The sequence below is a fragment of the Chiloscyllium plagiosum genome, unplaced genomic scaffold (genome assembly GCF_037043375.1).
Source record: "Chiloscyllium plagiosum isolate Xiang-an unplaced genomic scaffold, Cpla_swu_hap1 HiC_scaffold_27, whole genome shotgun sequence".
Taxonomy (NCBI): domain Eukaryota; kingdom Metazoa; phylum Chordata; class Chondrichthyes; order Orectolobiformes; family Hemiscylliidae; genus Chiloscyllium; species Chiloscyllium plagiosum.
The window spans coordinates 79,957,841-79,975,510 of NW_028270165.1; the positions used below are offsets into that span (position 1 = coordinate 79,957,841).

General features: G+C 45.0%; 1 protein-coding gene across 1 annotated transcript; it reads left to right on the forward strand.

The window, feature by feature from the left end:
* Window positions 1-1,741: 1,741 nt before the first annotated feature.
* On the forward strand, window positions 1,742-14,348 carry LOC148144654 (uncharacterized). Its single transcript, XM_087975015.1, has 2 exons — window positions 1,742-1,823; window positions 7,835-14,348. Exon 2 carries the CDS (start codon window positions 8,208-8,210, stop codon window positions 9,342-9,344), a length of 1,137 nt encoding a protein of 378 aa, XP_087831141.1. The 5' UTR covers window positions 1,742-1,823; window positions 7,835-8,207; the 3' UTR covers window positions 9,345-14,348.
* Window positions 14,349-17,670: the final 3,322 nt, after the last annotated feature.

Sequence of the window (17,670 nt, forward strand, 5' to 3'; positions counted from 1 at the left end):
CGTGTGTGTTTTTGCATGTGTGTATGATGTTGTATGAGCCTGTGAGGGTGTGTGCAGTGGTGGGTTTGTGTGTCTCTGAGAGAGACCATGTGTGTGAGAGAGGGTCTGCGTGAGTGTAGAGTGTAGTGGGGTCACCCAAGGTTATCCTCATGGGTTATGAACTTGGCCATCAACCTCTGCTCAGCCACTGGAAACAGTTAAGCAGTGACACAACACACATCGGAGAGGACAGAGTGGCACTTGTCTCGCAGAAGGTGGGAGGCTCTGGATGCTATCATCCAGGGTAAACACACGCTGGAGGACCTTCAGCTCAGATTCAGCTGGAAGCCAGGCTGCAGACACTGTGGTGGTAGGTGGGTGGGGGGGATCTTAACCGGACACTTTATTCTGGGAGACGGTCATTCCCCTCAGGACAGCCTTCTGATTGGGTCAGGGATTGTCTCCGTTCTCTGCAGTTGCCAGCTGGAGGCCAGATGATATTGGTGTCTGCCTGGTGCCAGGATTCAGGAACCGATAAGAAAAGGGAGAGAGAATGGATGGTGATGACTCTACCTGGGAAATAGCTTATTTTTAAAATTAAGAATAGCTAAAATGATATATTCAGAAACATTATTAAAGCATGTCTAATTTTATAAAAAAGCTGCAGACATCTTTTGAAACTCTCATTGAAATATGCGCAGTTAGGCCACAGTTGAGGACAGGCTGTAATGGGTGAATGTCGTATTCCTAGTCTTGTAAAATTGGATCAGACTATGTCGAAAAAAAAACATAGAATTGTAGAGCACAGAAACAAAGCCTTTGGTCCCGACCGACCAGATATCCTAAATTAACCTAGTCTCATTTGCCAGCACTTTGCCCATATCCCTGTAAACCTTCCTGTTCATGTCCCCATCCAGATACCTTTTAAATGTTGTAATTGTATCACTTCCTCTGGCAGCTCATTCAATTTACAAACCACTCTCTGCGTGAAACAAATTGCCCCATAGGACACTTAAGTTTTCCCCTCTCACCCTAAACTACTTCTACTTCTGGACCTCCCCACCCCAGGGGAAATATCTTGTCTATTTACATTATCTATGCCCCTCATGATTTTATAAACCTCTATAAACCCCCTCAGCCTCCAATACTCCAGGGAAAACAGTCCCAGCCTTTTCAGCCTCTCCCTGTAGCTCTAAACCTAACAACATCCTTATAAGTCATTTCTGAATCCTTTCAAGTTTCACAACATTCTTCCCACTGAGTGATCAATAGGCTGTGAACAATCTATTTTTGTTGGGGTGTAAGAGAGGGCATTTCTTGAGGCCAATTAACTTTCACACTGTTTTTCTTTCTAATCCGAAGTCCCTCAAATTTTCCCCACTTACCCTACACCTATGCCCTCTCGTTAAGGACCCCGACCCTGGGGAAAAGATATACAAAAGTTGAGCAGCCAAACAAATGCAAAAGGACTAAGAAGTCGAGCCACAGATGGGGAAAAGAAAGTGGCTCCAGCCTTTTTTCTCCTATTGGCATTTGGACGTTTCAAATCTGTCAGTAATACCACCTCCCAGGGTCTCCAGCGTCTCTGTGGCAGCAAGCACTGCGCATGCTCCTCGGAGTCAGCAAGAAAACTGCGCCAGCTGCTCGGTGTCCGCGCACGCGGCTCGCGCCCTTCTTTTGATGGACCAATGGGAGGCACTGGAGGACCGGAAAGCGACTAGTCCTCCTGCCAATCAGAGCGCCCCTACTGTCTGAATGCGGAAGTTGCTGTTGTTGCTCCTCTCTCTCTGAATAAAGATTGAGCTTCACCCCATACTACAACCTCCTTCCTCTGTCCAACATCTGTGAGTACGGCACTCTCTTTTCTAAATTCTGAGATTCAGTTGTTGACTTGCAGCAACTGAAAGGAAATGGGGTGAATCGGGGGTTGGGGGAACAGGCTCTGCACACGTTGGTCCAGGTCTGTGTCCTCATTGGCAAATGCATTACCACAATGTGATGATTTTGCTTTTGCTGTGGAAGAAAATGCAGAAAAAAGGTCCATTGTTTAAATGGTGATATATTGGGATGTGGAGAAAGTGAGGGCTGCACATGCTGGAGATTAGAGTCGAAAGGTGTGGTGCTGGAAAAGCACAGCAGGTCAGGCAGCATCCGAGGACCAGGATTGTTGGTGATGTGGACACGAGCCCTTCGTCAGGAATGATGTGTGGATGTACAAAGGGACCTCAACATCCTTCCACACCAGTCACTGCCAGTTGCCAGACTGGCAATCAGCAAGGCAAGTGGTATATTACCAAGAGTTCAGAAGTTGGGATTGCTTTCTGTGATCAGGCAGCCATTGAATATATTCAAGCCTGCGTTCATCTGATTTCTGAACAACAAAAAAGTGGATGGTGATGGGGGAAGGCAAAAATAATGGTTTTAAGACCAGTACAGAACAGTTACAGAGTCATACAGCACAGAAACAGACACTTCAGCCCAACTAGTCCATGCTGAATATATTCACAAACTAAAGTAGACCCATGTAGTTTGGCCCATATCCCTCTGAACCTTTCCTACTCATGTACTTATCCAAATGTCTTTTAAATGTACCTATATCCACCACTTCCTTAGGATATTGATTCCACACACAAACCACTCTCTTTCAAAAAAAGGTGTTCCTCATGTCTTTTTAAAATCTTTCTCCTCTCTCCTTAAAAGTTTGCTCCCTAATCTTGAAACCCCCATCTGAAGGAAACAGCACCAGCCACTCACCTCATTGACACCCCTCTTGGTTTTATAAACTTCTCAACTTCCTGTGCTCCTGTGAAACAAGTCCCAGCCTATCCACTTAGATGTCGGTATATTCATATCCAGTTATGATCTGTTCAGTGCTGCTGCATGCTCAAAAGACCAAATGGCTACTCCTGCTCCCAATTCTCTCACACTGTGTCCAAGACAGCAAGAGACCATAAAACATAGGAGCAGAAATTAGATCATTCAGCACATCAGGTCTACTCATACCACACAACCGTGGTTGATAGGTTTCTCAACCTCATTCTCCCACTTCCTCCCCGTAACCCTTGATCCCCTTGATACTCAAGAACCTATCTATCTCAGTTTTAAATACCCTCAGTGACCTAGCCTCCACAGCCTCATGTTGCAATAAATTCCACAGATTCACCATTCTCTGGCTGAAAAGTTTCTCCTTATGTCCCTTCTAAAAGGTCTTCCCTTTTCTAGTCTCTTTCAGGTTCTGGTCTCTCCCACCAATGGAAACATCTTCCCAATGCTCACTTTGTTTAGGCCTTTCAGTGTTCTGTATGTTTCAATTATATCTCCCCTGAGTGTGAGTGTGGGCCTGTGTTATGGACTAAGCCAGACCACTCAAAACATTCTTAAGCAGGCAGCCCCAGACCATAACATTGCAATTTGATTTCGTAAGTGCACAGTGAAAATTACCTGGAGTAGGTTAGCTCGGTTGACTACTAGATTTTAAAACAGACAAAAATTTATTCACAAAATAACACAATGAAACATAAAGATCAGAATAAATAACCCCTACAGAACTCAACCTTGCCAACTAGACTCAGTTATGCTGTTCTGAATATACACAACAGTCCCAATAAGCCAACTCCCTTTGAAAACCAGTATAAATGGAACACATGCTTATAGGTTGAAGTTGAGGGGTGGAAAAGAGAGAGAGTTTCCATATAGCTCCCTGTTGAACTGCCAACCAGTTCAATACTGAACTAAAACTGCTCAGCTCACTCCCCTTTCTTTATACAGGTCACCTCTAAAACATGACCAATTTGGCCTGAAGACACACCTGTTTACATATCAACAAAAGGCCTTTCAAAATCCGTTTCATCCACGTTCAAACCAGACTGATCAGAACCCGGCCGGTTTATTACCTCTCTGAAAAAAGTCATGGACAGAGTCTCCTTGAGCCAGGGAAAAGCTTTTAGTCAAAAACGGAACTACCTTTGTGACACCTGTTAATCAGCATGAACCAGACCCTTCAGGATGAGATACAGCAGGGATTAGGTTCAGCAAAGTGAGAATGGAGGGAGTGTGTGTAGGATGGTGATTTTCAGCTTGCAGGGAATAAGAGAGGAAAAAGAGTTTGCTGTAAATTAGAATTGATCAGATGGGCCAATGGACCGAGGAGTGGCAGATGGAGTTTAATTTAGAGAAATATGAGGTGTTGCATTTTGGTCAAGCAATCCAGGCAGGACTGGCACAGTTAAGGGGAGTGTCACAGAACAGAGAGATCTTGGAGTGCAGGTTCATGGTTCCTTAAAAGTGAGTCTTAGGAGGTCATGGAGTGGCTGTACAGGACATTGGTTAGGCCACTTTTAGAATACTGTGTTCAGTTCTGGGCTCCCTGCTACAGGAAAGATGTTGTGAAACCTTGAAAGGGTTCAGAAAGGTTTTTCAAGGCTGTTGCCAGAGTTGGAGTGTTTAAGACACAGAAAGAGGTTAAATAGGCCGGTGAAAATTTTCCGTGGAGCACTGGAGGTTGAGGGGTGACCTTATAGATGTTTATAAGGGGCAGGATAGGATGAGTACCCAGGGTAGGGGAGTCCAAAACTAGACAGCATATGTTTGCGGTGAGAGGGAATGATTTAAAAGGGACCAGAGGAGCAACGTTTTCAAAGAGGGTGATGGAGTCTGATACAATTACTGCAAAATTTCAAAGGCATCTGGATGGGAATATGAAGTGGAAGGGTTTAGGGGGATATGGCCCAAATGCTGGCAAATGATTTAGATTAATTTAGGATTTCTTGTTGGCACAGATGAGTTGGGTTGAAGGGTCTGTTTCTGTGCTTATGACTCTAATCATCTTCGGTGAAAGCAGAAGTGTGGTTGTGAAGACTGGACTTTCAGAGCAGCTTTCAAACATGTTTTGCCGTGTCTGGGAACAGAAGAAGTTGCAATTAAATCTTTTATTTGTGAGACAGCAACTGAATGAGTGAATACATCTTGGAAAGTGAGAATTCATTGAACTGTGGGGATGAAGCCCTACCCTATCCAGTCATTTCTGCTGGTAGATGAGACTCGGACTCAATAGGGGGAATAGATTTAGGACAGAGATGAGGAGGAACTGCTTTTCCTGGAGAGTAGTGAATCTATGGAATTTTCTGCAAAGGAATCAGGAGAGGCAGCTTCATTAATTATATTCAAGACACAGTTGGATGGGTTTTTGCAATGGTAGGGGAATTAAGGGTAGTTGGGACAATGGAGGTAGGAGTAGCTGAGACGATGGATAGGTCAGTCATGAGCTTAATGAATGGCTGAGGAGGCTCGATGAGCCAATGGCCTACTCCTGCTTCTATTACTATGGAACTATAACCCTGCATTTCCCATGGCTAACCCACCAAACCTGCACATCCCTGGACACTTTGGGAAATTTAGCCTGGCCAATCCAAATCAAGGCTGGTGAGCAATGTCGTGATGTGGAAATGAACATCAGAGAATGCTAGAAAGGGACAAGGAGAGTAAATATACCAGCAATCAAAACTGGATTCTAAAGATCACAAAAATGGAAACTAAAAACGGTGTGTCTGAATGTGTGCTGCATTGTAACAAAAGCAAATGAATTGACTGCACACATTGAAGAGAATAATTATGATCTGTGACTCCTAATGGAGACATGGCTTCAGAATGACAAGGATTGGATCCTGAAAATTGAGGGGGGTAGTCAAATGGAAAGCAAGACAATGGGAGAGGTGCTAATGAAAGCACTGATCACAGGGTAATCTGGTGTCAGCTCGGATTTCAGGTCCTGGTTTCTCTGTCCTCTGTTGATTTTCCTGTTCCAACAGAGTAAAATGTAGGTCTGCTCTCAGCTCTGCTGGATTTCTGCTGAAGCTTTGACCCCACCCCCACCCCTTTACACCTTCTGGAACAATAAAACATTGTGAATTGAGACCCAACCCACAATCTCCCAGTCTCTCAAACCAATCAGACACAAGAGTGTAGTCATAGCATGGAATCAAACAAGAAAAATGAAACAAAGTTAAACATATAGGTGCTCGTGCTTCATTAGATTAGATTCCTATAGTATGGAAACAAGCCCTTCCACCCAAAAAGTCCACACTGACCCTCCGAAGAGTAACCCACCCAGATCCATTCCCCGAAATTTACCCCTATCGAATGCACCTAACATTATGGGCAATTTAGCATGACGAATTCACCTGACCTGCGCAACTTTGGACTGTGGGAGGAAACAGGAGCACTCGGTGGAAACCCACTCAGACCCGGGGAGAATGTGCAAACTCCACACAGAATCAAACCCAGGTCCCTAGTGCTGTGAGGTAGCAGTACTAACCACTGAGCCACCATGCTACCCCCAAATGTTTGTTCATTAGGAAGTAAACCAGAAATAGAGATTTCCCAGGATTCTTATAGTGCCCTACTTGAGGAATACTCTCTCCCTTACATCTAACTATTAGTACCCAGCTATGATTTACAACAATATTTACACCAACGTAAATAAAGCATTTGTTATTGTACAGACATAGAGATATACAGCACGGAAAGAGACTTTTTCTCTCCCTCATGCATGCATGCACACACATAACTGACAGGAAGTTCTAAGATTTACATATTATTGATACCTGCAACCCATTCTAAACGATGAAAGACTTAATCCAGGTCTGTTCAATATATCATTTCAGTGGCAGGACACTGTAATGTTTTTCCATGAATTCTGTGTCTTGTGATCTTATTCTCCACAATCACCTGATGAAGGTGCAGCGCTGTTAACACCAGTCCTTCCAAATCAACCTGTTGGGTGTTTGATTTTTAACTTTGTCCAGGTTAGGTTGGATTGGCCAAGCTAAATTACTCATAGTGCTCAGGGATGTGCATTAGTCAGAGCACTAGGGGAATGGGTGTAGGTGGGTTATCCTTCGGAGGTCGGTATGGACTCCTTGGGCCGAGTGGCCTACTTCCACACTCTGGGAATTCTCTGAAAGGAAGGGATTACCCAATTGCAAATTGCAGGGCAGCGCAAACGAAGTGGGCGGAGCTGTTGTGGGCCTTTCCCCGCCCCCTCGCATCATCTATGACGTCATAACGCGGAAGTGGCCCTGTCCGTTTCAGAGTGCAACTCCCTCCCTCTGGGCAACTCTTCTTCCTGGGAGGGAGTGCGGGTAAAATCTGTTCAGTTCGAGCAACTGGAGTGATTCCAGGGAGGGGGCAGACTCTGCAAACTCAGGAATGTGTCTTAATTACCCGGGTGAGGAGGGATTGAATGGGGCTGTTTTCCCTCCCGCGCCAGAGACTTAGGGGTGACCTTATAGACTTTTTATAAACGCATGAGGGGCATGGATAGTGTAAATATACAAGGGCTTTTCCTTGGGATGGGGGAGTCCAGAACCAGAAGATAATAGGTTTAAGGTGGGGAGAAGATTTAAAAGGGACCTCAGGGGCAACGTTTTCATGCAGAATGTGATGTGTGTAAGGAATGAGCTGCCAGAGGAAATGGTGGATGCTGGCATCTGGATGGGTGTTTGAATAGGAAGGGTTCAGAGGGATATGGGCCAAGTACTGACAAATGGGACTAGATTGATTTTGGGTATCGGGTTGGCACGGAAGAGATTGACCGAAGGGTCTGTTTCTGTGCTGTGTATCTCTATGACTCTGGCTTTCTACTAACGTATGTACAGTTTCTCTCTGGTGTCGGTGTTAATGCTTTGATGTCTCCTTTCCCCCCACTTCCCAGAGACATTAATGTGAGAACCGAGAGAGAGAGAGTGAGATGGTGCTTTCAATTTTGTGGAATAACTAAAGAAAAGAAAGTAGAAATGCTTGTTCTGAATTTCTACCCTGGACTGACACTGATGACTTTTGTAATCTCTTTTTACAGAGTATTTGGCGATCTGAGGACGGAAGTTTCAAAATTAACAGATGAAGGGCTTATGCCTGAAACATCGACGCTCCTGCTCCTCAGATGCTGTCTGACCAGCTGTGCTTTTCCAGCACTGACTGTCCAGTAACTACAGTCCTCACTTTGTTGTCAATGTCTGACTGCAACAATGTTTGACTGTGATTCTGTGAGAAGGAGCAAAGCTTTTTGGTTTCTGTTTGAGTACATTTTCAGCATCGGTGGGTCTGGGTGAGTGACCCTACTGTTGGCAGCGCACTGAGTGTGGAGCCAGAAACAGTTGTACAGCCTGGAAAGAGGAATTCACGGTGAGGAGGGGCTCTACACGCATTTGTGTACAGCTGAAGCTTCGGCCATGGAGAAACCTGAGAAATCCCACCCCGTGGAGGAATCGTGGAAGTGTGGCGACTGCGGGAAAGGCTTCCGTGCTCCATCTGCCCTGGAGATTCATTGGCGCAGTCACACTGGAGAGAGGCCATTCATCTGCCACAGGTGTGGGAAGGCCTTCAGCAATTCCTCCGCCCTACTGAGGCACCGATGGGTCCACACCGGGGAGGGGCCCTTCAGCTGCCCCGATTGTGGGAAGGACTTCAGCTATTCTTCTGACCTGAAGACCCACCGACGGGTCCACACGGGGGAGAGGCCGTTCTCCTGCACTGTGTGTGGGAAGGCCTTCAGCACCTCCTCCACCCGACTGACCCACTGGCGGGTCCACACTGGGGAGAGGCCATTCCCTTGTTCCGAGTGCAGGAAGGGATTCACTCAGGAGGGCAAGTTGCGGACGCACCAGCGGGTCCACACTGGGGAGAAGCCTTTCAGCTGCCCCGAGTGCGGGAAGGCCTTCAACGATTCCTCTGCCCTTCAGACCCACAAGTGGGTCCACACACAGGAGAGGCCTTTCCCCTGCACAGAGTGCGGCAAGATCTTCAGCAATTCCTCCTCCCTGCTGAAGCACCAGCGGGTCCACACAGGAGAGAGGCCCTTCAGCTGCCCCGAGTGTGGGAAGGGCTTTACCCAGGCGTCGGTCCTGCTGATCCACCAGCGGATCCACATCGGTGAGAAGCCTTTCTGCTGCCCTGAGTGTGGGAAGGGATTCACTCAGATGGGCAACTTGCGCACGCACCAGCGGGTCCACACGGGGGAGAAGCCCTTCATCTGTCCCAAGTGTGGGAAGGCCTTCAGCGATTCCTCCACCCGACTGAAACACCAGCGGGTCCACACGGGGGAGAGGCCCTTCCGCTGTCCCAAATGTGGGAAGGCCTTTAGCAATTCCTCTGACCTGCTGAAGCATCAGCGTGTCCACACGGGGGAGAGGCCATTCCCCTGTCCCAAATGTGGGAAGGCCTTCAGCGATTCCTCCGCCCTGGTGAAGCATCGGTGGGTCCACACGGGGGAGAGGCCCTTCAGCTGTCCCGAATGTGGGAAGGGCTTTACTCGGGCAGCCACCCAGCGGAGGCACCAAGGAGTTCACGTGCCATCGCAGGGGGATTGAAGCAGCGACTGTCGAGTACCATTATGGACTAGGCTACCATCCCAGTTCTGGAACTCCCAGGTTTGAATCCCACCGCAGCAGATAGCGGATTTGGAATTCGGTCAGAAATCTGGAGGTCAGAATCTAACAATGAAACCATCGGGTGGGGTGGGGGGGAAGCCCCATTCTGATTCAGTCACGTCCTTTTTAGGGAAGGAAATTGCTGTTGTGGCAAAGGATTCACTCAGTCATCGCAGCTGCATCCTTTACCTGGTCTAGCCTACACGTGGCTGCAGACCGACAGCAGTGTGGTTGAGTCCACCTGCTTCGCCCCACTTCTTTCCCTCCCGGCACATGGGCGGGGAGAAACTTACTTGGAGACAAGGTCTGGGTTGAAATCGCTGAGTGAAGCAATACTTCCTCCGGGTTAAGGCTGTACCAAGGATCCAATTACAAAGGGACAAGTCAGTGGTGACCAATAGTAAAGAAAGTGGGGTGGGGGGGCTGTGCTTTGACCTTGAGCTGTTAAAAAGCAGCTACTTTTTCAACACCTTTTTGCTGAGGTGATCTGGAGCTGTTACAAAGTTGGGTCACAACAAAGGTAACCTGAACTTACTGCTGGGCTCAGACTTTGAAAGCTTTGAGCTCCAACAGGTTTTTGTTTTAAAGCTGCTCATTTCTCTCAGCCTCCTGCACTAAGTTTCCAATGTCGTGTGTCAGATGGAGCAGTGAATGAGTATCGTTAGAAATTGTAAATTTTTCAGGAGTGTAGAGTGCGTCGTTTCACCGGCATTGTAAAGTTTACTGGCAGCACCAAGGTGTGGGCTGTGTTCACGAGATATGATGTGGAGATGCCAGCATTGGACTGGGGTGGATAAAGTTAAAAATCACACAACACCAGGTTATAGTCCAACTGGTTTATTTGGAAGCACTAACTTTCGGAGCGCTGCTCCTTCATCAGGTAGCTGTGGAGCAGGATCATAAGACATATTTTATTACAAAAATCACAGTATCATGCAACTAATAGGATATATTGAACAAACCTAGAGTGCTGTTAAGCCATTCATCTTTTAGAATGGGTTGCAGGTTTTAGTTCGTTAATACGTAAATCCCAGAACTACTTTTAAGTCATAGTCTTGAGATGACTGAAGGTTTTTTTTTAAAAGTGATATCTTAGCTCAGACAATGCATTACAGGTGTGAGCTTCGAGTCTATCAGTATCCCAATCTTGAATCAGACTGGTTCTATTTCCAAAATAGGAATTTATAAAATATTACATGGATTGACTGGCTGCATTGGCTGCCAGCAGATTCTGTGCTTTTTTGAGCAAAATTGAATATCTGCAAATATAATTCTGCCAATACAAATTCACTCCATAAAGTTGTGCGTGCATGAGAGAGTGTGATTGTGTGCATGTCAGTTTGTGCATGCGAGTGTGCGTAAGACTGTGAACATTTGGTAAAGTGTGAGTGTGATGGAGTATAAGCCTGTGAGTGTGTTCGGGGGGGTGGGGGGGTGTGTACATGTATATGACTGAGAGAGAGAGCGTGTGTATGAGAGAGGTATGAATAACAGCGAGCGGTTGCGTTTTGCTAAAAGAAGGGCAGGACTTGTACAGTTAATGGTAGGGCCCTGGGTCATGTTGTAAAGCAGAGATATGGGGGGAGTTCAGGTACATAGTTCTTTGAAAGTTGCATCACTGCTAGACAGGGTGGTTAAGAAGGCATTCAGCAGCATTGCCTCCACTGTTCACACCATTGAGTTGGGACACCTTGTTGAGGTACAGAATGTTGGTGAGGCCACTTTCCGGGTGCAGCTCTGGGTGACCCTGTAAGAGGAAGAATACTTCAAAGTTTGGGAGAAGATTTGTAGCTCGGGTGCTCGTTGTTGTGGTTCTGTTCGCCGAGCTGGGAATTTGTGTTGCAGACGTTTCGTCCCCTGTCTAGGTGACATCCTGAGTGCTTGGGAGCCTCCTCTGAAGTGCTTTTGTGATGTTTCCTCCGGCATTTATAGTGGTTTGTCTCTGCCGCTTCCAGTTGTCAGTTCCAGCTGCCGGAACACAGGAGGTTGAGGGCTGCACTCGTTGAGACTTATAAAGTCATGGAGTGGAGCTAAGGTGAATAAAAAGGGTCTTAGTGTAGGGCAGCTCAAACGTAGGAGGCATTTTTTAAGGTGTAAAGAGAGATGTAAAAGGAACCTGAGGAGCAACGTTTTGACAGAGGGTGGTTTACATGAGGAATGAACTTGCTGAGGAAGTGGGAGATGCAGGGACAGTTACAGCGTTTAAATGACATTTGGATGGGTACATGAAAAGAAAGGTTTAGAGGGATATGGGCCAAATACAGGCAAGTGGGACGAGGTTCAGTTTGAGAATCCATGGACGATTTGAACCAAAGGGTCTGTTTCTGTGCTGTATATCTCTCTGAATCAGAAGTGATCTTATTGAAACCAGTAGAATTCTGAAAGGGGCTTGACAGGATAGATGCAGATAAAATGTGCCTTTGTTGGGGAGGGTCACAGAATCCTGACAATGTGAAAGCAGGCCATTCGGCCCATCTATTCCACATTGGCCCTCCATATTGCTACCCATCCATACACACCCCCTTACTCCATATTTTCCATGGCTAATCCACCCTAACCTGCACATCTCTGGGCACTGTGGGTAATTTAGCACTGCCAATCCACCATGATCTATAATTTACCTTCTCAAGAATGTAATTTAAGTACAGAGCTTTTCTAAGAAAAATGTCAGTCTGAATGGACATTGGGACACAAACAGAATTCACACCTCTGTTCAAAAAGCTCTGCATTTCAATGGCATTTTTGAGAAGTTAATTAAAACCAAATTCTGGGATTAACATACCAAAGAGCAGAAACCCATTCTAAAAGATGAAAGATTTAATCTAAAATTGTTTAATGTATCACATTTCCATAATACTTGACTCCTTTGACTATAAATTCCGTGACCATGATCGCAATCTCCACAACCACCTGATGAAGGAGCAGTGCTCCAAAAGCTAGTGCTTCCAAACAAATCTGTTGGATTATAACCTGGTGTTGTGTGATTTTTAACTTTGTCCATGGAAACTCATGAGTTGTGGGACTGGTAACTGTTGTCATTTTGTGATCTGTTCCAAGTGAAATTTATCCTCTGCTCAGGCACAGGTGAACAGTCTGTTCTTTGACTTTGGGGATGACCAGGCTGGCAGTTATTAAATGCTTATGTTAACCAGCAGAAGCAAACTGTAGATCAGCAAACGTTACTCGATAGCCCTGATAATCCTGTTGGGTCAACAGAGAGAGAGAGAGAGAGAGAGAGGGAGAGGATGTCACATCTAAAGTGCATACAGAAAAGCTATTTTGCTTGTTCAGTCAGTTGAGTTGGTTCTGCACTCAGATGAGAGTAGATACTGCTTTTAATGGATCATGATTAAACACTATGATGGAACACCTTAATTTCAAGGAACGCTGAAAGGGCAAATTGAGCTGTAACCTTGAAGAGAGATGTTCTTCCATTTCTAACCTTGGATAATCCAACTGAGACATTTTTACTGATAGCTCCATAATCATTTTACTGCTGGATTTTTTTCAGGGCAAATAATTTCTGGGAGAAAATTTCTATCCTGGAAAGGCAGGGAAATTTAAAAGGAAAAGACTGTTAAAAGCATTTTAACTGTGGCCCCACGAGCTCTCGTGGGAGCAGTGCATTTGCTATAAACATTTCAGAGAAATTCTGTCTAACTGTTGGACTGAAAGTAGTTTCCCCATTGAATGTTAAACAGCTGTTGAGAACATTGCACATTATAAAGTGCGTTCCTGAGGAACAGAGGAGGATTGAACTTGCCAACGTGAACCACATTTTGCAGAGAGAGGAAATTTCTCAGGATTGAAGAGGTTGATAGAAGTCAACAATTGTCACATTATTTCATGAAAAGTACAGCTGGTATGGGGAGATGACTGGGGATCACAGAAGAGGAGTATCTGTAATGAGCACATAGAAACAAACCTTTCAGTCCAGGCCGACCAGATATCCTAAAGTAACCTAGTGACCCATTTGCCAGCATTTGGCCCATATCCCTCTGATTCCTTCCTTATTCATGTTCCCATCGAGATGCATTTTTTTTTCCTTTGGAGAATACTTGGGTGAGAGCCAAGATATTGCTATTGCTCATCCTTTCCCTTTGTGCTAATTGTAGCTGGAGAAGCCTGAAATCTGAAAAGGATTTCCTGAAAAAAACATTGATTCGAGGTTGGGCTCAGTGATGGATTTTCTAAAGCTTTGCTATTGTAGTTTTCAATTTGACAAAAAAACTTTCAGTCATTGTTGTCCAAGACAAAGTAGATATTCATTTAAGATATAATTGAGATATATATGTTCTTCACAATGTTTTTCCTTCATTACCAGTGATTGTCTGTCATTGGTACATTGAGCATCATCTTTTAGTGATTCAACAGATATGATTTGAATTGAATTCTGTAAGATGGTTTTGTATTTTATTTAACTTTGTGTTAAAGATTTCGTTTTCATGACTTTATTAAAATATCTTAATGTATTATAATGAAGCAGCTAATTTATTCTGAAGTTATTTCAATTAGTTGGTCAATTGCCAAATAATAGCTGCATAACTGTTGTAAATATTGATACACAGGAAAGCTATTTTGTTTAATATATTTGTAAAGATCTTATCAAAACTATAAAATTGTTTTTCATAAGAAATAAAATTTGCAGTGTTTTATCAAATGGTTGAAAGTAACTTTGCACTTAATTGCTCCATTTGGGATTAAACATTGTTACTTTGAAAGATTATTTTTATCAGAGTTTATGGTGAGTGTATTAACAAACGAATGTTGCCATTTGCTCTTGAATTACCTCAAGCTCAATTTGAAATTCTTGAATGAGTTGAATAAGGGGTACAAAGTGAATATTTATTGCACTTTGCTGAAATTCTCTGCACTGCCAATGTATTTGGTTAAACAAGATATGTATCTCTCCTGATAACTTTGTATTTCTTTGATATTTTATTTGTCAGTGCTGGTGCCCAAACATCCTAAAAAAAATGTTTTGGCATTTGGTGAAGTTGTGAATTTTCAGTCTGTTTCACAATTAAATGACACAACCAATCTAAAGATTAAATACATATAACAACGTCAAAGAGATTGTGATAATAGAGAGTAAACATGTAGAATTGCCAATGAAACATAAACCGTGGCTGCTCTGAATTTGGTACAGACTGAATATCAATTGAAATGATCAGAATTAGTAGACATGATGGCATTGTGCACAAACTGTGTGTAGTGTGAGTTCAGAATTTTTCTGATCACTTAATTCTGACACATGCAGTGATGGCAGCACCCTAATCTGTTTTATTTGTTCATGGACTGTGAGCATCACTGGCAAAGCCAGTATTTTTCATCATCCCTTAATTTCCTTTGAATATTGGGTGGGGACAAGATGAGATTGAGTTGCAAGGCCTACTGGCTTGCACTGTCCCCGACAAAACAGAGACTTTGGGAGGAAAACAAAAATTGGAAGTTTACTTAAATATTGATGCTCCCATTTATCTCTCTCAAAAGGCAATTGTTTTGTCCATCAAATTTGTAATGGCTCTTTTATAGAGTCATAGAGATGTACAGCACAGTATTCTTCCAGTAACTGAGTGACCAGAACTGTACTCAGTACTCTAGAAGTGGCCTCACCAACATCCTGTACAACCTCAACATGATGTCCCAACTCCTATACGCAGTGGGGGGAACAATAAAGGCAATGGTGCTAAATGCCTTCTTAACCACCCTGTCCACTAATGATGCAACTTTCAAAGAACTATGTATCTAAATGCCCCTCCACCCCAATGTTTCTCTGTTTCACAACATGGTCCAGGGCTCTACCCTTAACTGTACAAGTCCTGCCCACCCCTGTTTTAGGAAAATGCAAGCCCTCACCTTTATTCATACCTCTCTCACAGCTAACCGATGAAGGAGCAGTGTTCCGAAAGCAAGTGCTTCCAAATAAAGCACTGTTGGATTATAACCTGGTGTTGTGTGAATTTTAACTTTGTACACCCCAGTCCAACACTGGCTCCTCCACATCGTTTCTAGTGAATACAGCCCATACCTCCCAGTGTTACCAGTAAACTTTACAATGCTGATGTAACAACACAGTACATGCACTCCTGAAAAGTTTACAATTTCTAACAATACTAGCTCCTCATTCACTGCTCCATCTGGTACACGACATTGGAAACTTAGTGTAGGAGGCTGAAAGAAATTAGCAGCTTTAAAACAAAAACCTCTTGGAGCTCAAAGCTTTCAATGAAAGTCTGAGCCCGGCGGTAAGTTCAGGTAACCTTTATTGTGACCCAACTTTGTTACAGCTTCAGATCCCCCAGTAAAAAGGCATGGAAAACGTAGCTGCTTTTTAAACAACTGTAGGTCAAAGCGCGCAAATACCACCCCACCTCACTTCCTTTACTGTTGGTAACTACCAAGTTGTCCCTTTGTAATTGGATCCTTGGTACAACCTTAATCCAGAGCAAGTATTGCCTCCCTCAGCAATCCATACCCTGTCTCCCTGTAAGATTCTCCCAGCCCATCTACTGGGGGAGGGTGATTGGAGAGTTGGGGCAGTGTAGAGTCAACAGACTGCTGTGGGTCTGGAGTCACCTGTTGGTGAGACCAGGTAAATGATACAGCTCGGGTGACTGAGTGAATCCTTTCCTCAAAAGGATGTGAGTGAATGAGATGGGATTCCCCCCCACCATGAAAATGGTTTCATTTATAGATTCTGAACTCCAAGACTTCCAACAGAATTCCAATTCCACCAACTGCCACAGCGGAATTCATACCCGGGAGTCCCCGGAACTGGGTTGATAGTCCAGTCAATAATGGCACTCGGCCGTCACTCCTTCAATCCCCCTGCAATGGCACGTGAACTCACTGGTGCCTCTGCAGGTGGGAGGAGTGGGTGAAACCCTTCCCACACTCTGAGCAGCTGAAGGGCCTCTCCCCAGTGAGGACTCGCTGGTGGGTCAGCAGGGAGGAGGAATCGCTGAAGGTCTTCCCACAATCGGGGCAGCTGAAGGGCCTCTCCCCTGTGTGGACCAACCGGTGCCTCAGGAGGAATCACTGAAGGCCTTCCCACAGATGGGGGCAGGAGAATGGCCTCTCCCCGGTATGGCTGTGCCAATGAGTCTACAGGGCAGACGGGGCACGAAAGCCTTTCCCACAGTTGCTACACTTCCACGGTTTCTCTATGGGGCGGGATTCCTCAGGTTTCTCCATGGCCGTAGCTTCAGCTGCAAACAATCGTGTGTACAGCTCCTCCCTGGTGTGAATTCCTCTTTCCAGGCCGTATAGCTGTTTCAGGCTCCACACACAGTGCGCTGCAACAGTAGGGTCTCTCATCCAGTCCCACTGATGCTGAAAATGTACTGAAACAGGAACCAAAAAGCTTTGCTCCTTCTCACAGAATCATGGTTGAAAATTGTTGCGGTCCCGATGGATTGAGTGACTGTCAGACTTTGACGTCAAAGTGAGGACTGCAGACGCTAGACAGTGAGTGTCGAGAAGTGCAGCACTGGAAGAACACAGCAGGTCAGGCAACATCAGAGCAGCAGGAGAGTCTGTTTTGGACATAGGGCCAAAAGGCCGTCCCCTCCAAAATGAGACATCAAGGCTGTTCATTTTGAAACTTCAGATCTCAAATACTCTGTAAAAAGAGATTACAAAAGTCATCACTGTCAGTCCAGGGTAGAAATTCAGAACAGTTAATTCTACTTTCTGCAGAATGTTATTTTCTTTTGTTTCTAGATTAGGTTCCCGACAGTGTGGAAACAGGCCCTTCAGCCCAACAAGTTCATACTGACCCTCCAAGGAGTAACCCACCAAGAACCGTTTCCCTCTGACAAATGGACCTAACAATACGGGCAATTTAGCATGGCCAATTCGCCTAACCTGCACATCTTTGGACTGTGGGAGGAAACCGGAGCATCCAGAGAAAACCCACGCAGTCACTGGGAGAATGTGCAAACACCACACGGACAGTCGCCCAAGACTGGAATCGAACCCAGGTTCCTGGCGCTGGGAGGCAGCAGTGCTAATCACTGAGCTACAGTGCCGTCCCCTCCACAAATTTGCAAACACCATTCCACTTACTCTCTTCCCCCTCTGTGCGAACTCATTCTCCTGAAGGTGCTGATTCAGGATCTTATAGGGGCAGAAAAGCAAAAATGTCAAGACTGACATCTCTCTGACTTTTGGATAACTCCACCTGAAAGTTAATATTTTTCACAACACTGGGATCTGCTGAGAGTGAGCAGGTCTGATTTTGGGAAGCAAAAAAAAAGTGTAT

Coding starts and splice junctions, on each gene's coding strand:
- LOC148144654 (XM_087975015.1), top strand. CDS start 8,208: ATGGAGAAACCTGAGAAATCCCACCCCGTGGAGGAATCGTGGAAGTGT.